At 41.0% G+C, this 22,808-nt stretch overlaps 1 protein-coding gene across 1 annotated transcript; it reads left to right on the top strand.

Moving 5' to 3' along the window:
* Window positions 1-169: 169 nt before the first annotated feature.
* PGK1 (phosphoglycerate kinase 1) lies at window positions 170-22,393 on the top strand. Its single transcript, XM_074277154.1, has 11 exons — window positions 170-387; window positions 8,312-8,362; window positions 10,748-10,903; window positions 11,017-11,161; window positions 15,873-15,976; window positions 16,815-16,934; window positions 19,131-19,245; window positions 19,541-19,720; window positions 20,213-20,390; window positions 20,658-20,756; window positions 21,851-22,393. The coding sequence occupies exons 1-11, from the start codon at window positions 323-325 to the stop codon at window positions 21,889-21,891; spliced, it is 1,254 nt and encodes a 417-aa protein (XP_074133255.1). The 5' UTR covers window positions 170-322; the 3' UTR covers window positions 21,892-22,393.
* Window positions 22,394-22,808: the final 415 nt, after the last annotated feature.

The raw sequence follows: 22,808 nt of genomic DNA, 5'->3' as shown, positions 1-22,808 counted from the left end.
CCTCGTACGTCACCCCCTTCCCACTCACCCCACCAGCCTGGCGAAGGGCGGGCCGGACCAATGACGGGACCCTTCGCCTCGGGCCCTGACCAATGGGGGTTTGAGGAGCCTCTGCAGGCTGGGCGGGGCGGCGGGAAGGGAGGCGGGCTCTCGAGGTGCTCCTCGAGGTGCGCGGCGCTGGGCTCTTGGCAGTAGGCGCTGACCCCGGTGTGCAGCAGTCCCCAGCTCAGGCAGTCCGAGCTCCAGTCGCAGCCGCCCGCCCGCCGCCGCAGCCCAGCCGCAGCCTCAGCCGCAGCCACCCCACCACCTCCTCGCCGCCAGCATGTCTCTCTCCAGCAAACTGACCTTGGACAAGGTGGACCTGAAGGGGAAAAGGGTCATCATGAGGTAATAATTCTCAGCGGCTCCTCCTCTGGGGAGCTTCCTCTTCTGGCTCCTCTACGCCCTTCTGGGGTCCCTCGGGGGCCCCGACTTTTAAAGTGAGTCCGCGGGCGAGGCAGGGTGTAAGCATCCCTGGTGCCCGAAGCTTAAGTTCACCTGGTGCCCGAGGCTTAACTTCTCCTTGCCTTTCCCTTCCCCCAGTGCAGTCTCGTGGGGGGCCGGGATCTTTCACCCAGCGGACCATGTGGAACTCCTGATCCTCGGAGGGTCCTCCGAAGGTCACCCCACTCGAGCCCCTGTCCCTTCCCCCAGGCGGGGCCCTTGTGGCTCCAAATGTTACATAAAGAATCTCTTCTCCCAGCTTCCTGCCCCTCTTCCCCCTCACCTCCTACCCTCACCCCCCTTTTTCACCCCACACCCCCTGGAGAAAAGGAGGCACCTTTTGTTTTTCAGCTGCTGTACCGCAATTGGGGATGCTTGAAGAAAGGAGTTCCTCAAAGCCCTGCGAATTAAGACGGATGGCAGTGGGGGTGGGAGGGCGGGTGCTATCCGGTGATGTTCCGCTAAGCTTGTGTAACAAGCCTCCTGCCTTGCTGGCTTGGGTTCTGAGCCGATGCATTGGCATTTTTAGGGAAATGTTTTTATCCACTCTGCTCCGTCCGTGGGAATCTGGTTGCAGCATCTTAGCTTAATCATGTTAGAGTCGGGGTAGATCTTAAAGGTCATCCAGGCTAATCCCTTCAATTGATGAACAAACTTCCGGCTCTGAGACGGGAAGGGAGCTTGCCCAATGTCCCAGAGCTCGAAAGTGGTAGATTCTCTGACCTCAGATGCTGTACTCTTTTTCAGAACTGCTTCTATTGAGATTCCTTTGCCCCATTTACTCTCTTGCCAAGTATCCCTTCTCTCCTGGAACCGCTTGTAAAGTGTTATGCATAAATTAATTCTCAAAACGTTCTTGTGTGCTAGGAAGACTGGTATTCTGAAGGAAAAAAAAAAAAAAAACTGGAGCCCAGAAGAATGAGCTGGTGATTTGGAGTTTCTTTTTTGTTTTTTGTTTTTATCTCCAGGTCAAGCAGGACTTGAATTCAAATCTTCTAACTCCCCCCTTCTCCCTTCCCCTCCCATTTAAAATTTTGGGAGATTGTGGAAAAAACCAATCAGAATGCTGGCTTAGAAGAGAGCTTCCTTTATTAGAGTTCGAGAGCCTGCTCTCTGCCTCTTACCACCTGTGTGTTCTTGTGTGGCCATCTCTCTGAGCCTCAGTTTCTTTTGGGTGGAGTCTAATGACTTCTTAACACCCCCCCTCCCTTCCCACCTCCCAATATGGGCTGGTAAAGAGCAAACTGCAGCCAGACATTGAATTGTAAAACAGTTTGATTTTTCATGGTCTAAAAGTCCCCAGGTTGAGGCCCAGAGAGATCTATATTCCAATGCAATGCACCATTTTTTTCTTTGAGGGAAATGATTGGTTGACAGGTCACTATGTGATTTTTTTGGTTGGCCAAGTTCTTTCCCAGTTTGGGCAGATCTTCTGACCTTCTGGATATTAACAGGCAGTGGAAAAGTACTTCACCATTGCAGAACATTTATTTGTAAACAAAGACAACCAACTGGCATATATTTTAATCCTGGCTGAGACCCCAGGAGGTCATTTTGCTTAATTCCTTCTTTCTAATTTAGCCTGGCTAAGTTGGGCCACACATGACCTCTCTCCTGTGTTGCCATTTATCATCAGTATCATTCAGCAGCCCTATACCTCTGAGAAACATTTTTTGATGTCCAAATTTCTCTTGACTTAGAGACATACAATCAGTCAGGAGCTTTTTTATGAGGACCCCTCCTAGATAATGGAGAATTTCATATGCTTGTGTAGTGTATTAGAGACTTCTGCCTGTATGGGGTTATATGTAATCATCTTGGAGACTTATTTTTTCTCCCTGCCTCTCCCCTCATCTCTAGGCTCAAGGATTCTCAAGGTCACCTCTATACTTTCTCTTGGTTCATGCATGCAGCTGGGTCAGGTAGGATGGGGCCTGGAGGTTCCTCGCAGGTATCTTGCCTCTATCTGTAGCACCAGACATTTGCTCTATAACCCATTGATATATGAAAATGGAACTTTGATTTCTGGAACTAACCAGATTGGAGTTGAGGAGAGTGGAACATGCTTATCTTTCCCCCTTGGCCTAAGATGATTAGCATCTTCCTCCCTAAGGCTCAGTTTCTCTTAATTTAGCCCAGGGCTTCAGGAGAATTAGTCAGACCCCAATAGAAAATGATCTCCCCAAGGTCACCCATTTAGTTGGTAGTGGAGAGTATTCCACTGGTCTCTTGACCGCTGGAATCCTTAAACAGATGGAAGTAGCAGGACCTTGCAACAAAGGTTGTGATCAAGAACATTATATTACTTGGCTGCTGAGGAGCTCTGGAAGTTTCGTTTTCTGCCAATTTGTGTAGGTCTTTTGAACAATGAATCACACTTGGGATTGTGGGATTGAGCCCACTTTTTCAGTAGACCCAGTCAGCCATGTGCTTGCTGCCAGCACAATTCCCTTCTGCTTTTCTGCGTTTGTGGTAGTTGTTGGCAGCAGCCCAGAGTCCCGATCTCCTGATCACCTGCTTTTCCTCTCCAGCAAATAGAACTATGAATAGAACTTTTCTGGGACCCTGACTTAAATCCAAATAATATTTGAGATATATAGCATATCCACTTGTGCTGAAAATTTGGTTAATAAAGTACAGCCAATTACTGGCCAACTCAGTACAGTGCCCTTCAATCTTCCCAACCCAATGAGTACATTTTCTGCTTCCACTTTTATGCAATGTCATTTCCTTTCTCCTCACGACTCTTTACCAGCTTGTAAACACCTCTTATTCTCTTTGCTTTTTTTCCTTTGGCATGCTGTAACGTGACAGACTCTCTGTAGGATGTGTTCTAGATGAAAATGGAACCCAAAGCGGAAGCTGTAGAGAGAGAAGCTGAGAATAGAAGGGAGAAAAAAAGGATTTTCGTCCTTTTCTTATTTGGCAGTACATTTGTTGGTTTTCTGAGTCTGTTGCTTGTGCCAGTGAGAGAGAATTTATTGCTTGGGTGGGGTAGGAGAGATGTGAATCAGACAATTGGGCAATTAGAACTGAAATTTAGAAATCATTTAAAGAAACTTCATTATAGAAATGGAAGAGTATGACTTGTATGTAGTTAAGAATAGAATCTTTCTCCTGCCTTCCAGAGCTTCGCCTGTAAACCATATTGCCAGAGAACTCAGATTTTATAAACCTTAGGTGTATCTGGATGTAAGGCAAGCCCCAGTTTTGTCTGGGGTGAGTGGGGAGAGATTTGGTTTAAAGTGGGGTCTAGAGTATGAGTAAGGGTAGCGATGGCCTGGCAATCCATAGAGGAAGGTGGAGGAAGAGCTGAAACTAAGAGGAAAACAGCCTGTTACTACTACATAGACTAGAGTCTTCAAAAAATAGATTTGAGTGATTAATCCAGGAGTTGGTAACTATCAGGAAACTTAGATTAATGTTCTCCCTTTTGAGTTTCTGGCAGACTTGTGGCAGATTTCATGAATCTGCCTACCTTTGAATACAGTGTATTCTTCCTCTTCTCCATCCCAATGCATAGTAAACAACAGGAAAACTGTACAGCACATTGTAGGTCTTTTAAAGAGATGCTGATTAATCCCACTCTGTTGCTTGGGAAAGACTGTCCTAAAAATTCACTCCCTAGTTCCATTGATTTTGGGTATAACAGGTGAACTCTGACCCCCGACCAGTTATGAGGAATGTGTTTGTACATTTACAGGGGTGTCAGCAAGGGGGAGGATGAAAGCAGAACTGACTTGTTAACTAATAACAACAGGATATTGACCTATTAGAGTGAAGAAAGTGATGGAGAAAATGTTAATAATTCAGGTTAAACTTAAAAGTATACTTTGTTTGCACATCCCTGGTTTGGAGCAATTTTATTATTTTTTTTTAAATGAGTTTTATATATATATATTTATTTACAACTATATATATATTTAATTACAACCATTACTGGTTATAGCCCCTTCACATGATGAACATTTCCCCCCTCCATTCCTCCCCCCCCCCCGAAAAAAAGAAAGGAAAGGAAAATACTAAATCAATTAGTAGCAGCAATTTCATTTGATAGCACATGGCACATTTAGCACTTGTATTTCCCCACTTCTCTTGGAAAGAGAGGAATGTGTTTCCTCGTCTTCTCAGGGCCAGGATTGGTTATTAATATCATTTAGAATTACTAATTGTTTGGTGTTATTTTATTTGTTACATATCACTCTCCTGAGCCAGTTTACCTTATTCTATCAATTTATGTTTTTCTGAATTACTCAATTTATCATTTTTGAGGGTACAGTAATACTTCACTATATTTATATACCCTAATTTAGCCATTCCTCAATCAGTGGTCACCCATTTTGTTTCCAGTTTTTCTTTTATTTTGCCACTCCCAAAAAGTTATTTCTGTGAATACTGGAGTATTTGGTCAAAGGATATATATGTAGTTTTTTCCAGCTTGTACCATAAAACAGGTATTTTTTTCTTATACTGCGTTCCTTTCTAAAATCTTTACCCCTTGAATCTGTGCTAGCCTTGTGATCCAGTTAGATAGGGTTGCCTCGAATTAATAGAGTGCTTTGTAGTTTTAAAATAATTTTTTTATTTAAATGTAAGCAATAGAAAGTACCACCATTTTACAAAGGTTAAAGAAGTGAAGCCATCCCCTCTTTTCACCAATAGATGAGGCCATTGTTAGAGAAGGGTTGAGATTTCAGTTGTTTGGGCTGAAAGGAAATGGAATAAGACTTTCATATTCACTTTGGCCTGGTTTGGGAGAAAATTGAGATATGGGAATCAAGCGAATTAAATGAAAAGGGCTTTGGGTAAACAGGATAGGTAGAATTAAAGGAGGTGATGAGGAAAGGGGAAGGCTGACCCATTTTTAGGAGCTGGAAGAATGTTTGGGATCTAACAAATGAATTTTTCCTGACACTGTGGCCCCCTAGTGTTTCAGAAAGAAACTTCTCTTTCCTTTTCTCTATGGAGTTCTTTATTTGGAGAAGAGTGAATCATTAGCTCTCTTTCAGAGGGAAAGCCCTGCCCTTAACTTTTTCACCATGGGTCTTCTGCATACTTTGAGGGAATATGAATCATTAAAATAGACTACTCTTCATCCTATTTGAAATGTGAACTGGGCTGGCAAAGTGCCATGTCTGTGATATTTAAAAGGAGTTGCTTGGGATGTGATCAGATTGCCTGGAACCACCTGCTACAATACAGATATCTTTCCTCAGCAACATACAGTCTTAAAAAGTTTCCCCAGGCAAATCACTTGATTTTTTTTTCCCTACTCTGTTGATTGTGCTTTTAAGTTTTCCATTAAGCATTATTTTCTGTCCACAATTTTTTCCCAATTTCTTGAATTTTTATTTCCCTTTGAACTATTGTGGAATTTCTTGCTGTTGTGTAGTTTAGTACAAGAATCCAAAATTTCTCTAGATTCCCCTGTTGTTTTAAGAAACACCCCTGAGTGTGTTTCTTAGTCTTTTGGAATAGAGCTCAGGCCTTCAAGAAAGGATTTTATGTTCTTTTCCCTCACTACCCTCTTCCTTTGATTTTGTGGAAAATTCTTTATGTGATGTCAGATATTTCCTAATATCCACACCTTTCCTCTCCCCCATTAGCAAAGACAGTTAAGCCAAACCAATTTTTAGTTAGAGTTGTTACCTAAGCTTGGTTTTGGATTTTTAAGAGGTATTTCTCAGTTCTCAAATGGACTGAGTCAGGAGGCCTGTATCAGATCTCCACCTTAGACCATTGAACATCTCTCAGCCTCAATTTCTTCGATAAAATTTCTTCTATAAAATGCAGATAATAAGAGCACTCCCTTTGTGGGAGGCTTAGGATCAATGGAGATCACCTATGCAAGGTGCTTCATAACCTGTAAAGCCATATTTGGAAATAGAAGCTATCATTATGATAGTAGTGGATGCCAAGTTCTGGTAGTTCTATCTCTAAGGCAGGAAAGGCTTGGCATGTGATAACCAGCCTAGCTTCATAGGTGAATTTTTTGGTTATGGGAATTGTCAAGGATTCTCTGCTTAGTTGGAGAGGCGTTACAGTCTATCAGTTTGAACTGCTACAAAGAAGCAATACGGATTTCAGTACAGATTTTTAGTCCTGTAGCAACAAAGTACAAAAACAAGAGTTTCTAAACCTCTTACAGTTACATTACTATCAATGATTGTTTTAATAACATCATCTATCCCTTGTAAAAATTTTGATGCCTGGGGGGGGGGGGCAGCTAGGTGGCGCAGTGGATAGAGCACCAGCCTTGAATTCAGGAGGACCGGAGTTCAAATCTGATCTCAGACACTTAACACTTCCTAGCTGTGTGACCCTGGGCAAGTCACTTAACCCCAGCCTCAAAAAAAAATAAAATAAAAATAAAATTTTTGATGCCTGCCATATGGGTGACTTAAACATTGAAAATGAATGGAAAACATTTTCTAAAGAAACATACCCCACAACCACTGAAGAGTTTTGTTATGCTCCTGAAAAAAATGATTGGCTCCATCAAGCAATGGGAGATGTCATTCATGAAAAAGTCCAAGGATCCTGAAGGTTTCAGGGAGAGCTTGCTAAATTTCACTCTTACTAGGATGGCTCTCAAATCTTTTTCCATAAAGGTAATTCACTGCATAGATTCATTGCAAAGTATACATAACCCTACCAAAAGTCACAAATGCAAATCATAAAAAGTAATTATCTCTCTGGAGGAAATGGTTTGCCTAAAATTAACGTGTAAAAGTTACTGTGGTGGCAAGAAACTATTGGTGCAGATTTCCACACATTGACCTAGGCTGTCTAGGATAATAGGATAATATTCTTAGGCTTTTAAGAGTGCTAAGTTTAACATAAGCTTGGTATTTAAAATCATTAAAGAAGTAAATGAAATCCATATTAAAGGCACAAAAGGCAGTATGATATAGTAGAGGACCAGCCTTAAATTGAGGAAGATCCATGTTCAAGGCCAGTTGCAGTGGATGGCTTTTAGAGAAACATTACCATCCCATATTGCTGTTTTCAGGCAAATGGGAATGTGAGAAACCACTGTGATACAGTATTTAGAGATCTTGACTCTTCAAATTGACTCATGGCAACTCACTTGATCTCTCTGTTTCTTCATCTGTAAAATGTAGCTCTAGCTCTATTATCCTGTGAAGTAAGCTGAGCTCCCCGGGAGTTTGGAGAAAACTGTCTATCATCTCAATTCAGCTTTACAACAAGAATCAGTCGTTATTGTTAATGAAAAGAATTCATATTTCTTTAAAATTGGCAGATAAGCCCTGGTCTAGTGGGAAGGGGTGAATATCAGTTTAAAGAACATGTACCAGGAATGTATTTTAGGGGTTGGTGTAAAATGACTAAATCACTTTCTTATCTGTAAGTAAACTTGATGGCATCTCCCCTTGGGGTGAAGGGCCAACCCTGGGGTCCTGGCTTTGATATGATTGGGGAGCGATTATTTGTGAACATTGTACTGGAATCTCTTATTTTCATCTTTGTTTCAGGATCCCAGGGCTTCTCCCTGACTGGGAACTCTTAATTTCCCTGCTGATCATACCTGTACGGAATTGGAGAGAGTAGCAAAGTGACTGGATTGTCCCTAGATCACTCCTATGAATTGATTATATATCTGGTTGCCTTCAGAATAAGACTATAGCCATGCGTTGATATATATCACTTAGGCACATCATTTAGTTTTCTTATCCTGGAAGTCTGGTATCTCAGGAATTAAGCTGGCTCTGGTATACTTTGGACTGATAGAAGTGGCTTCCTGAAGTGGCCTGAACTACATATAGTTAATTCATGGTGCCTGACTTTGACTTTTTATTCTTTTCAGGGTAGATTTTAATGTTCCCATGAAGAACAAGGAGATAACCAACAACCAGAGGTAAGATTCCCTAAGTCTCTTTTCAGAGAGAAGTCCCTTGGGCCTAGTTGGGGATGTGTAAAGCAGGGCTTTTTCGCCCTTTTGGTGTCATGGACCCCTTTGGCAGTATGGTGAGTCTGCATACTTAGTTCTTAGAATAATGAAAATTATTAGATTGTAAGCTCCTGCCTTAGTGCTTAGCACAGTGCCTGGCACTCTGTAGGTGCTTAATAAATGTTTAATGAAAGAATGAGTAATGATTTTCAATGCATAGAATTACAAAAGAAACAAGTGGGTTAGTAGCTCAATGGATAGAGCTTATAGGCTTAGAATTAGGAAGGCTTATCTTCCTGAGTTCCAGTCTGGCCTCAGACACTTCCTAGCTTTGTGACCCTGGCCAAGTTATTTCACCTGGTTTGCCTCAGTTCAACTATAAAATGAACTGGAGAAGAAAATTGCAAACCATTCCAGTATCTTTCTTAAGAAACCTGAAATGGGTCATGAAGAGTTGAATACTACTGAAATGACTGAAAACCAGCATTTTTTTTGCCCAATCCAGGTTCATGATTCCATTCCCATCTATCCCCAGACCCTAGATTCAGAATATTTATTGTAAAGAATCAGATGATTTCCAAAAAGTAGCATTGTAAAGTCTTTAGGGGAGCTGTTTAGATTAGAAACTCATCTTTTCCATCTGATTGCTCCCCATTCCCTTTATAGTATCATAATCTGTAGATATGATAGAATAAGGGGGAAAAACTAAAACCAAAACAGATTCAGGTTGGGGGGGAAACATACTTTCCCTACTTCTTTGTTTTTATGCTGGTGCCTCTTCCCTCTTCTACCTCCCCAATGGGAAATTTGTTTTACAACTTAGAATGATGAATATTTAAGATATCTTGCTTTCTGGCCTTCATTGTCCTAAAATAGTATCTAAGAAGTATAGTAGGAAAATTGTTATGTAGTCCAATACTCATTGTACCTGAGTCAGTCAATGCACTTAAATCAGGCTTTTTTCCCCCTGGATGATCCAAGGAAAAATCACCTATTTATGAGCATCTCATAATTAAAAAAAAAAGTTGGCCAAATTTTCTTCCAAAGCTTATTATTCCAAAGAATAATTTTTGCTCTTGGCTCCAAGTCTCAGATCAAAAAAAATGCTATTACATTTTGATGACTTTTTGCTGGAAAGATGCTTTCCGATGCTGCGGAATAGAGTCTTGAGGCTTTTGGTCCAGGCATGGCTGATGAGATGTCTTCCCATTCTGTCACTCTTCTTACTTTTTGCCTTGTTTGGATTTTTCCATCTTCTGGAATATTTGAAAGAAGTCTCTGGAAATAACAAATTTAGAAATAAGCTATGATGTGAAAGGCTAAAAAAACCTATATTTTTGCTGGAGCAGTCCTTCCATTTTCAGAAATCCATGAAATTTATAAAAATAAAAATCAGAAAAAAAATGACTGATATTTTAGAGTTAGGTTAGCAAGTGACCCTGATAAGACTAGCTTTAATTTGACAGTTGTATTTATAGACCTTTCCATGGGTTCAAGGCAAAGCCATCTGTACCTGAGCGGGCCTCCATACCTTTATGACAACTCCACTAGTAGGGCACTCATTTCCTAATGAGGGAAGTGCTGTATTCTGTTTTGGAACTGTTCTGTTCCAGAACTTTTTCCTTTTATTGAACTGAAATTTGCCTCTGTAGCTCTCCCTTAATTGCTATTACTTATCCTTTCTTCCTTTTTCTAGGCTTAATATCTGTAGTTCCTTAAACTCTCATTCAGCTTTCTCTTTCCATCTTCAAATCTAATTTGTGTTCATGGTTACTTTTTCCTCTGTCTAGCATAGAATTCTGCCTGAGGACGCCAGTGTATTGCATCCAAATATTCTTTCAAATTCCATGTTCTTCTGATCCTGGATTCCAGTGAATTTTCTTTTTTTTTTTTTTCTTCTTAGGTCCTTTTTCTGAAATGCTTGCTTTGGAAGGATCTACTTTTCTGTGGGGGACAAAATCCAGGAAAATTTTTTTCTAAAGCCATTACTTTCTCTTAAGTTCAATCTGTAACATATTAGATGTCTAAAAAGCAAATTCTGTGCATCACTTAGATTATTGTATAAATCAGGTTTTAAATATACCTCATGACATAAAGTGGCCTTATTTTTATTTCCTTGATATTTCTGACTTGCTTGCCCTTCCATTTCAGGTATTTTGACAATTTGCTGGTAATCATAGGATCATGATGAAATGTAACTTATCCTAGATAGGATTTTAGGAGATGGCATGGAGCTACCTTTAGGAAGCATGTAAGGACTTGAGAAGGGCAAAGGCCTTTGTATCTTATGAAGCAAAGGTTTCTACTAACTTGTAAGAATGATCTCTATTACCTTTCCTTTTTGGAATACAGAATCAAGGCTGCTCTTCCTACCATCCTTTACTGTTTGGATAATGGAGCCACGTCCATTGTTCTGATGAGCCACTTAGGCCGACCTGATGGTATCCCTATGCCTGACAAATACTCTTTGGAACCCGTGGCTGCAGAGCTTAAATCCTTGCTGGGCAAGTAAGTGTTAGAGTTTGAGTGGGCTCCTATCTTGGATGGTCTATGTTTCTCACCAGTTTTCCAGCTTTTTAGTCCACTCATATTTCTGTATCTCTCTCTCTCTTAATTCCCAGAGATGTTCTGTTCCTGAAGGATTGTGTGGGTCCAGAAGTGGAGAAAGCCTGTGCTAACCCACCTAATGGTTCTATCATTTTGCTGGAGAATCTTCGCTTCCATGTTGAAGAAGAAGGAAAAGGCAAAGATGCATCTGGGAACAAGGTAAATCCTTAGATTTGGACATTGAATATAGTATCCAATAATGGAAAATGAAGAGGTGGATATGTATAGAATGGTGGAGGTTCATGTGGCTTTGAATACATACAAACCGTTCAGGTCCCACTATTGTTAGTAAACCCTTTTTTTGTTTGTTTTTGGGATGCAACCTGGGGCTAAGTACATGTCTGAGGCCAGATATGAATTCAGATCCTCCTGACTTCAGAACTGGTGCTCTATCCATTGTGCTAGCTAACTGCCCCAAGGTGCTCCCATTAGAAAGTGCCTTGTAACACACAGTAGCCTAAGCTTAATTCTGGGGTATAATGGAGAAGGTACTTTGTATTGACTTTGGAAAACAGAAGGAAGTTGGAGGACTTGCTTGGCATTTGAAAAAACAATCTAGTGTAGTTAGGAATATTCCTATTAGAAAACTATTGAGGTAAGTAGTTATTGTGACTCCCCCAAGTCTGGTATAGGTATACCTGGGGTGCAGGGGAAGCAGGTGAATGGTGTGATCTTGGCAAGATTATCTATGGTTTCTATAGCACTTCTCTCTCAAAATACATCCAAAGGTAATTTTCAAAATTCACCTTTGCAAAATCTTGTGTTCTAAAATTTTTTCTCTCCATTCCCTCCCACCCCTTCCTCTAGACAGCTAGTAATCCAATATATGTTAAACATGTACAATTCTTCTATACATACTTCCACATTTATCATGTATAGCACTTCTCTTGGAGAGCTGAAAGTACCTTCATACCTGTGCCGATTTTCCTTTTCAGTATCTCTGAAGTTGGAAGAAGTGGTAATTTCCCCCAATTTACAAAAAGAGAACCTTGAGTCTCTCAAAAAGTAGAGGAATTTGACTAACTTGTTGCTACTAAAATTGTAGTTTGGGCTTCTGATTCTTTGCCTACTAGATCAATTTATTTTTCAACATTCATTTTTGTAAGGTTTTAAATTCCAAAATTTTTCTTCCCTCTTCAATACAACAAGCGATCTGGTATAGGCCATACATGTACAGTCATTTTGAACATATTTCCATGTTAGTCCTATTGTGAAAGAAAAGTAAGCACAAAAGGGAAAAACCACAAGAAAAAAAAAAAAACATCAAAAAAATTGAAAACATTATTCTTCTATCCACATTCAGTTTCCATAGTTCTTTCTCTGGATGCAGATGGCAGTTTTCATCCCAATTCTATTGGAATTACCTTGGATCAATGTATTGTTGAGAAGAGCTAAGTCTGTCAGAGAAAATCATCACATAATCTTTGGCTATTACTATGTGCAATGTTTTCCTGATTCTGCTTAATTCATTCAGCATCAATTCATGCAAGTCTTTCCAGGCTTTTCTGAAATCAGCCTGTTCATCATTTCTTACAGAACAATAACATTCCATTACATTCAGATACCATAACCTATTCATGCTGGTGGGCAAGTATTGATTTCCAGTTCCTTGCTGTACAAACATTTTTGTACACGTGGGTCCTTTTCTCTCTCTTTCATGATCTCTTTGGGATAGAGACCTACTGCCTAGATTGTTTTAACACAGATTTGAACAGCATGGTCAGAAAGTGCAAAATTGGTGATGAAGTCAGTGGTAAAAGCCGATTCCCCTGGGATCATTTCCTATTACCAGATGGCTAGGAGGAGGAGCCAGAGCTGATCTTAGCATTTTCTGCTTTTAAGGTCTTGAAACAAGCAGAAGTTCCAAGCTAAGTGTCTTGGTCTCATTTTACACAGCTGACATTTGCCTAAGGTCAACAGGGAGTGCCTGCTTTTAAGCAGTTTCTTTTCTTAGCACCATTAGGCCTGGTCCTGCTCTTTCCTATCTTTGGCATTATCTTGCTACAGTAGTGCTGGAATGCTGACCTACAGTGCTGGGCCCTTCCCTCACTGAAACCCAAGACACTCAGATTGAAAGTGTCAGAAGTCAAGTTGCAGCCACAAGGTGGAACTTGGGATATAGTGCATTTGTGGGGGCGGGGAATCAACAAGCCAACTCTAGTTATATGGTACACCAGGGCTTCCCACCTCTGCTTTAGACTTCCATTCCAAAAATCAATCAGAATTCATTTAGAAGAAGGCTTGGATAATGTCATGTTCTCGGTAGAGCAGAGGCTGCTGGAAAAAACTTGGGTGTCTAGAACCAGATGAAAATAGGATTGGAAAGTGGTTAACAAAATAAATAAAAATGAGAACACAACATAGATGATGTTAATTTGTCATTTTCTAAGTCAATATGGAATTGCAGTAAGCAGACTTCTAATTGAGTTTGATACCAATTCATTGGAGCACTTTTCTCCTAAGAGGAGAAAATTTATTTGAACAGTCCCAAGTGGGCAGAGATGCTCATGCCTTTTTCTTGAGAGAACTTAATTAAGGTCATATCATAAAGGAGAAAACAGCTCATGTCTGGACTGGAAGCCCTAGAAAATTGGTGATAGTGAATAGGTGAACTGCCTGTCACGGAACATAGTTGTAAAGAAGAGTTTAACCTTAAACCTTCTAACTGTTCCATAAGGTAAGCACTTCTGCTTTCAAAACATCTCTCTTCATTCCTGCTCCCTTCTCTTTATTTGCAAATTTGGGCCCTCCTTTATCACCAGTCTCTCTTTCACTCATCTACCAAGGTTATCTTTCTAAGCACCAGGGCTTCTGTTACTTCTAGGATCAAATAGAAGCTCTTTGTTTAGCCTTTAAGGTTTTTCATAACAGTATTTTATGTTGATGTTCATAAAGTTCATGTGTCTACTTTGTTAAGTATGCTCAGGTATTTTATACCACGTAGCTATTTTAAATGGTCTAAAACATCATTGAATAATATTGCTATCACATAGTATAGTTCCTCTTTTTACTTTTGGTTAAATCTGTTTTAACTTTAACTTTGAGATGACTACCATCGCTGCTTTTTTTTAGTCTCTCTTCAATATGATTTTCCATATCAGTTGTTTTTTTGATGAGATGTTTTACTCTCTTCCATTTTTTTATTCATTCTTGTGATTTTGTTTTATGATTTGTTGGTAGCTTAGAACATCATTAGCTTCCCCTTGCCCAGTTCTCATTTTCAAGGAATTATTTTCTTAAGTTTTTGATTCTCTATCCCTATTAGTTGACTTTCTTTTTATTTTCTTGATTTTCTTGGATTGCTCTTTTATTCCCCAAATTTTTTCTGCAGTGTCTTATTTGATTTAAGGTCTTCCAAGAAATCTTTTTCTGCTTGGGATCACTTGATGTTTCTTATTGAAAAAAGTGGCTTTTTTTTTTTTTTTTTTTTTTTTTTAAAGCTCCATTAACTTCCTCTAAGGTTAGGTTCTTTTGCCTTTGCTTACTCATTTTTAGTTATTTTGTTTTGTTTTGTGTATAGCAGCTATTGATATAATCAAGTTGTAGGCCTGAGGTATGGGGAACAATGTGCCAATCCTCAAGTCCTTCTTACTGTTATTATTATTTTCTGAGATCTGTTTTGGGGCTCAACAATGGGTTTCCCTCTCCACTCCTAAGCCATGGATAGGTCCCCAGCCACACTATACTGCAAATTATTTTGCTTACTATGGCTCCTCTAGTGTCTACAAACTATGGTGGCTTCTCTGTTGTAGAACTGAAACCAGGAATTCTATTTTCCTAAAGTAGCTACAGGCAACAGGGTCCCTGTCTTTAACTACTGTACTCACCAAATATGTGCTAACTACTCCCTGCAGCTACAGCCTGGGACTTGTTTGGTCAGCATAACTGTGATTGTCATCTGTCAGCAATCAAAAGCCTTTCAATCTTTTTCTCTTTTCAGTCAGACCCCCACATCTGCAGGGATGAAAATTTCTGCCATCTGCCCAGAATCCTCTCAGAATTGAAGCTCCTTGAGGACAGGGACAGTTTATTTTTCCCTTCTTTGTGTCTTTCGTACTTATTACAGTGTTGAACAATAGTAGATACTCATTGGTGTAATTTGACCTGATTTCCCTGACTGTTTGCCTTTTGCTCCCTGATAATAAGTGTTATTTTAGAACTGTGGGGCAGCAGACTGAACACCTTTCAATTGTCTGGAGTGACTTGAGGCAAATCAAGTCCATGAGCTGTTAAACAGATGCCTACTTTACTTTTCTCTTTGGGGAAGGGCTGTGCTTGAGTTGCATTTTGGAAATAACCCTGCTGGGTTTCAATGCAAATACTCTAGGTACCACCTCTTGTTCTTTGCCCTTTCCACATTGTTGCTTGTCTGCTGTCCTGTTGATGTCCTAGTTCTTGAATGTTTTCATCTAGCCTCCTGGATTTGTTACCACACAAATCTTTTAGGAAGGATCAAGGGTCAGCTCTTTTCAGAAGAGTTCTAAGTATGCACAGAAATGTCCAGGCCCTTCCTTGGATAGGTCAGAAAATGGAAGCCCACAGAGATAACATGACATCCCAGGATGCAGAGGAATGAGTGATAGGTGGGGATAGGAACAATCAGGACAAAATGAAGTTTTCTTCCAAGTCTGTTGCTCTACTACCTATAGAGACTTAAAGTTTTAGGAGAGAAGAAAGAGAACATGTGATCCTGTTGGCATTTTAAAAAATATACATGTATACCCACATTTCCTAGGTTTTTAAGTTTGTTTAAGCTTACTTGTGCTATTCTTTTCTTTTATTAGGGAATGCTTAATAATGGTAGGAAATGCTTTTCCAGTTGCTTTCTGAGTTATTTATATACATTGTGGTTTGGTTTTTTTTTTCCCAGATCAAAGCTGATCCAGCTAAAGTAGAAGCCTTCCAAGCATCTCTCTCCAAGTTGGGGGATATCTATGTCAATGATTGCTTTTGGTACTGCTCACCGTGCCACAGGTACTCAGTTCTTTCCGTTGTAGAGCTAGGCTAGGAGTTTGGTAATGTTGGCAAATAAGGGCAATAAGGCAATGCCTTGAAGATGGGAGAGGAGAGAAAGGTTGAAAGGAGATAGGGATGAAGCCATCTGGTTCAGATTTGGTCTTCCTGAATCAAAGGGGACAATGAAAGCTTAATGCTCATGGCGTTATCTGATAGAGAATCCTAGTCCTGAGGAGAAAGGTTGTTCTCCCCCACTTGAAGTAGCTTATTCCCCTAATAGGAAACAAATTGAGAAATCATCTCCAGTTCTCTTGTCAGCATGGGTTGGGTAACTTAGCTGAACTGTTACCTATAGTGGGCCTTTCTTCTCAGATCTTTGTTTTCTGTCACCTAGGTCAGCAGTTACAATTTAAAGAATGGGATCAGCGCAGAGTTGTTCTCAGTTCTAAGGGAGATAAACACCTAGTCCCTACTTGTCTGATTGGGAGAAAAGATACAAGCACTAATGATGGCCTGTCCTCTTATTTACTATATATTATTATATACAAAACAAAGTACTGAATTCAGAGAGGGGGAAGGTCATTATCAATGGGAGATCAGGGGAGACTTTCTGGAGGTGGTGGTCTTCAGAGGATAATGAGAAGGCAATTAGTTTAAAAAGTTGGGGGGAGACAGGCATAGAAATTTTCATAAGTAAAGTTATATTTGGGAGCAGCAAGTTGTCCAGGATGAGTGTCAGGTTCCCTTTTATTTTATGGAATGAAAGCTACAAGTCTTTGGACATCCCAGAAGAGATTTCTGATAGGCTTGGGATTGTGTGAAACATTAATGACATTTTTTGTTTTTTCTCTCCTAGTTCCATGGTGGGAGTGAATTTGCCCCAGAAGGCATGTGGTTTCCTTATGAAAAAGGAGCTGACTTATTTTGCCAAAGCCTTGGAGAGCCCAGAGAGGCCCTTCCTGGCCATATTGGGCGGGTAAGAGTTGCTTTCTAAGTTCTTGAAGAACACTTAAAGATTAGGGGCCAGTCCTTTTATTTTGTTCTTTACCTTTGACAAATTGAGCCTTTCCCCTGCAGATGTTTTTAGGGGAAAAAATGTCCATCTTAAACTCTAGTTTGTCAGAGCTTCTCATGCTTTTTCCTTGACCACTCCTGTAAAAAAGGCAGAAAAGACCTCTGAGTTTTTGGATTAAAAACAGATGTCTCATATCTTGCACCCAATGGAAAAAGCTGGAAAATGTATTTATTTTTACATGTACAGTCCCAAGGATTATGTCAAATGGTTCATTTTCTCTGCTTGGTGTACTTCGTTATTGCTTTACCTTAAAAGAGGTAGGAAATGGCCCACTAGAAGAGTTTGCTTCTGGTCAAAGTTCAGTGAGGAAAACTGTTTGTGTGCCAGCCCCAAGACTCTTGGCTGGGAGTCCATGACCTTTTTGGGCAATGGTTAGAGTCCATGGGACAGAAAACACTCAGCATTTCCCTATGTAAACTGCCCCTGGGAATGTGGACTAGTTGCAGATAACTTAGAAGCTTCACTCAACAGGAGCCAGGCCCCCCAAGCCCAGAGTTTCAGGGTCCTGGGGATTTCTACTGGGGATGGATTATTCATCTTTTTCATTCTTGTCCCCTCAAACAATAAGTAGTGAAAGGATGTCCTGGAAGCCTTTCTTGAATTGAAATTGACGTTTAAAGTACCTGGTCAGTGGTCCTCAAACTTTTAAATAGGGGGCCAGTTCACTGTCCCTCAGACTGTTGGAGGGCCCGACTATAGTAAAAACAAAAACTCACACTTTGTCTCCACCCCCTCAGCCCATTTGCCATAACCCGGCAGGTCCTTAGTGGGCCTCATCTGGCCCACTTTGAGAACCCCTGACCTAGGTCTTCACCTTCCTTTCCATTCAGGGATAAGGGATGGAAATTACCTAATGGTGTCTGGTAAGTTCTTGGAAACTAAAAGAACTAAAAACAAAGTCAACAGCAGAGTTTGTTTTGGTTTGATTTCAAGTCGCTAGTCAATAAGCATTGATTAAGTGCCTATGATGTGCCCTGTGCCAAGCACTGGGAATACAAAGAAAGGCAAAGGAGAATGCTTTCAAGGAGCTCACAATCTGATTCATATCTGCATCCAGCTTCTTTCTCTCCTGCTAAATTGTTACCCTTCCTGATTCTTTTTTATTTGTTTATTTTGGGGTTGATGGTTTTTTTTGAGTGTGTGTGTGTTGTTTTGTTTTTGGCAAGGCACTCAGGGTTAAATTAAATTGCCAAATGTCTGAAGCTGGATTTGAACTTGAGTTCTTCTCATTGCACTGCCAGTGCTTTATCTAGTGTGCCACCCAGCTGCTCCCCCTTTCCCATTCTTCAATAAAAATGAAAATTGTTCCTCTGGTGAATTATTTTGAGGTGTATGCTCTACCAAACAAAATAAAGTATGGGCTCTACTGGTGAAATTAAAGACCCTAAGATTTCCCAAGCCTCTTGGGGGGGGGCTTCTAACTGAATTAAATTGTGGACCCTTTTAAGAGGTGTAACTTACAGCTCTGAGTTCTGTATGTAGCATACAGCTACTATGGTACATTAACATAGTGTTACCAAGGAAATCCCTGTCTATTACTTGAATCTCTTTGTTTAGATGAGACTTGTTTGGGGAGATGCCATCTACCACTTTACTTTTGTAAAGGAGTATTTCCAAAAAAAGAAGAAAAAGTTCAAAAGGGATAGTAAATGCCCATCTCCTTTGCTGTCCTCTTTCCTTTCCCCTCCTCCACTGTTTTCCTGTGCTGTGACGCATACATATGTTCAGAATATAGGAAGAGGACCAGTGCCAATTTGCTTTGTGGGGCTTGTGAAACAAAAGGTCTCCTCAGCCCCTCCTTGTTGTAAATTGGAGTAGAAAAACAACAGCTAGATCAGTCCTGGTCTAGTACCCCCAGAATTTCCAACTGGAGCCCTGGCCACAAAGCCAGGGGAGGTGTCCATGGTCTCCACACACACTAAAGAATCTGAGGGGAGGGGTGCCATGTGCACAGTTGTTCAGGGCTTGGATACCTGGGCAGTTGTTGCCTCGTCCACATGCATGCCTTTCCCTAGTAACATTCTGACACTTAAGTTCACTAAGTTGAGTTGTCTGGGACTGTCTTAATTTGGTTGGTGCTTTTTTTTTTTCCCCTAGAGCTAAAGTTGCCGATAAAATCCAGTTGATCAACAACATGCTAGACAAAGTCAATGAGATGATCATTGGTGGTGGGATGGGTTTCACCTTCCTCAAGGTGCTGAACAACATGGAGGTATGAAACAAATGGAATTGGATAATCACTGCACTTGTGGCTGCTTATGAATGCCTAAAAGGGAGCAAAAACCCAAATTCTCAATCTAAACCTGAATTAACTTCTGTAACATCCTCCAAACTTTCATTTGTCTTGGTGAATGGCCTCCTTTACTTGATCCTCTCCTTTCTTGCTGCATTGTTCTTGGATATTAATGCGTTGTGTATCAGCTCTCATTTTTTCCATGGGACAGTCTTCTTGTGTGAATGTCCTTAGCAAGTAGCTCCTCATTGCTTTTGTCTGTCCTGCTCCCCAGATTGGAACTTCTCTTTTTGATGAAGAGGGGGCTAAGATTGTCAAAGACCTGATGGCCAAGGCTGAAAAGAATGGTGTCAAGATCACTTTGCCTGTTGACTTCGTCACAGCGGATAAGTTCGATGAGAATGCCAAGACTGGCCAAGCCACATTGGCCTCTGGCATCCCTGCTGGATGGATGGTGAGACCCCTTGGTAGATGGCACTATGAGGCAAGATTAGAATTTGTTTATTCGGCCATCCTTTATTGAGCATATCTCTGTGGAAGGGCTCTCCTTGAGAGTCAAGGTTCTGGTGCTGAAGTGGAGCTTTCGGCCCTTGTGAGAAGGCTCTGTGGGAAAGGGATCATTGAGCCAGCTAAAGAACTGGGGCCTTCAATTCCTGATTTTGGTTCCACTGCTGCTGCGAGTTCTTAAATTATATATGAAATTAACCTGCCTAGCCTTTCTGAAGGAGATAAAATAAATGAAATCAGTTGTTTTTGTGTTTCTTTCTTTCTTTATTTATTTATTTTTCTTTCTCCTTGCTGGCCTGATTTTGGTTTGTGCATGGGGTATACACCTTCCAGTTCTTTAGAGGACCCATCTTTTGCCTCCTTAGGACCAAGTGAAAGGCCTTTACTCTTATCTGTCCGAGTGCATTTTCTTCGGGGCTCAACTTTCATCTCTCCTTAGGGTTTGGACTGTGGTCCCGAGAGCAGCAAGAAGTACGCGGAAGCCGTGGCCCGGGCCAAACAGATTGTGTGGAATGGACCTGTTGGAGTATTTGAGTGGGAAGCCTTTGCTCGAGGAACCAAAGAGCTCATGAACAACGTGGTGGAGGCCACCAAGAGGGGCTGTATCACTATCATAGGTAAAGGGACCCTACCTAAATCCTAGTCATGTAAACTGATGCACTAGCTCCATTGGCCTAATTGCATAGATGCCATCCAGGGGCGCCATGATGAACCTCCTCAGGGCACTTAGCTATATCTGGATAAATCACAAAAAGCCAAATGAGCGTCTGCAGCTAAGTCCAAGGGAAGGATTCCTTGGTTTGTTTCCTTTTGAGTATGAAGAATACATTGTCTCCTCAGCAATGCTCAGCTTTTTTTCCTCTTCTTTGCCCATCATTTTGTAGGTGGTGGGGATACTGCCACTTGTTGTGCCAAATGGAACACTGAGGACAAAGTCAGCCATGTGAGCACTGGGGGTGGTGCCAGTCTAGAGCTGCTGGAGGGTGAGTTGTGTAGAGTGTTCATTTGCTTCTGCCATCGTGGGTTGGGGAGGAGGATGAGAAACAGAAAGAAAGGAAACAGAAGAGAGCTTAGGGATAATTTGTTGCTGTCAGCTGGTTAGTGAAAAGTTCAGGACCTGATGATGTACTTCAGTGTAAAACTTTTATTTTAATGTTTGAATACCTAATATGGTAATTTGGGGCTAAACTCTCAGTAGTCTTGCATATGCTGGTTGGTTTGTCCTGGCAAAAAGCCATAATTCGCTAATACTTTGCTGGACACAATGTTCTTCTCCCCTCGTATTAGTCTGCTTACTTCAGGGGTCCTTGAACTGAACCCTTTCATGAGGCTGCTAGACAATTTAGCTAACAATAGACCCCCTACTTGAGAGGGAATGAGATGTTATCTACCTCCCGAGACATCTGTTGTAGGGATTTATGTATGGATCTTCCTGGAAACAGAGGCCTATGTTAGATGACCTTTCTTATAACCCTTAGTCCCAGAACTGAAAAGAGCTGGGATCATTTTACATTGACCTGAGGCCCTGTTAGGGTTTCCTCAGCTGTTGGGAATGCTCTAACAGGGACTTGATAAGACTTGGACAGTGAGCAATGGATGTTCTTTTTAGGTAATTTAATAGGAATTTTGTTCACGTTGTTGTGTCAGGATGGCTGAGGGGTATTATTGATTTTAAAGACTTTATTGAGAGGTTAACTCTAGTGTCCAAAGAAAAAGCAGAATCTTTTGGGACTGGGCTAAAGGTGGATTTTCCTAAACCTTTCAAGGGCTTTTTTTGCATTTCACCATATTTATATGTAGTGTTCCCCTCTTCTCTTCCCCCCCCCCCCCAAATGGGACTTGTATGAACTTGCTTCCAAAGATTTTGAAAAACAACTAAGTCTTTGTGGAGGGAAAGTGCTGCTGTATCATAATCCAGCTTAATAGTGGGGAAGCTTCGAGGGAAAACAGTTGGCCACTGTCACAATGCATGGATTAAAGGGCAGTTCCAGGCTCATATATTCCAGGGAGAGTTGAAGAGGGCAGGTTGGATTGTGGGCCTGGAGTAACCTTCCTATGTGCTTTTTCTCCCTCCCAGGCAAAGTCCTCCCTGGGGTGGCTGCCCTGAGCAATGTCTAACGGGTACCACTTTCCGACCTGCTGCTTTCTGTGCATCACCCTTCCAACATGACACTGCAGTTCTTCCTGTCCCTTTCCTTGGCACTAGGCAAGTTTCTCCCTCAAGACTCAACCAGTGGCCAGAAGATGGGGCAATGAGGGCCCCAGAAGCAGCTCAACTCAACTTTGTGTTTCCTGGGTGTGCCTGTTGTCAGATCTCACTTGAACTTATTTAGTGTGTCTAAACCATTGTTGTGATCTGTAGAGTATATATATATATACATATACATATATGTATAATATATATTTATATTTTGCCTTTAGAAAGAAAAAAACCAATAACTAAAGCCATTGTTAGCCATACTCTTGAAATAGTTTGTTCTGTTCAGCTTTGTCAGCAGCTGTTTTTGTCATTACCCACACACAGTATGGAAACAAGAAGAAACTCCAGTTTGGGGTTGGGGGCAGGGGGCAAGGTTGACCTGTTAAATAAACATTTCATAAAAGTGCCAGCTCAATTAAACCGCTTTCTTCTTTCTTTTCTGTCATGCGGGATCTGGAGAAAGGCTCATTGGCCTTTGCCATTTTCTACTAGAACAGTTCAGTATATTCAGGTACATTTTCAAAGTGCTTCCAGTGGTTTCACATTTATTTTCTCAGACTGAGGCCTGGGCCACCCAAGGGATGGATGCTGATGGGTAAGTTAGAGGGATGAATTTTGCTGAATGCAGAGCAATGTCTGAGTTGGCAAGTTATGGGACAGGACTAGTTGGAAGATAAGGGTGATTAGGCCAGACAGGAGAGGTTTGGCTATTTAAAAGTAAGGAGAGAATATAAAAACAAAATAAATTAAGAGTTTTTGGTATTCTATTACTAAGGAACTTGGGGAGGCTAAGCTATAAATGAATAGAATCCCATTTGAGATCAAACTAGAAGGA

Source organism: Sminthopsis crassicaudata, chromosome X (genome assembly GCF_048593235.1).
Source record: "Sminthopsis crassicaudata isolate SCR6 chromosome X, ASM4859323v1, whole genome shotgun sequence".
In the NCBI taxonomy this organism is placed as follows: domain Eukaryota; kingdom Metazoa; phylum Chordata; class Mammalia; order Dasyuromorphia; family Dasyuridae; genus Sminthopsis; species Sminthopsis crassicaudata.
Note: the sequence above shows the minus strand (reverse complement) of the source record. Positions and strands in the feature narration are given on the sequence as shown.

Coding starts and splice junctions, on each gene's coding strand:
- PGK1 (XM_074277154.1), top strand. CDS start 323: ATGTCTCTCTCCAGCAAACTGACCTTGGACAAGGTGGACCTGAAGGGG. Junction 388..8,311: donor GGGAAAAGGGTCATCATGAG/GTAATAATTCTC, acceptor TATTCTTTTCAG/GGTAGATTTTAATGTTCCCA. Junction 8,363..10,747: donor GAGATAACCAACAACCAGAG/GTAAGATTCCCT, acceptor TTTGGAATACAG/AATCAAGGCTGCTCTTCCTA.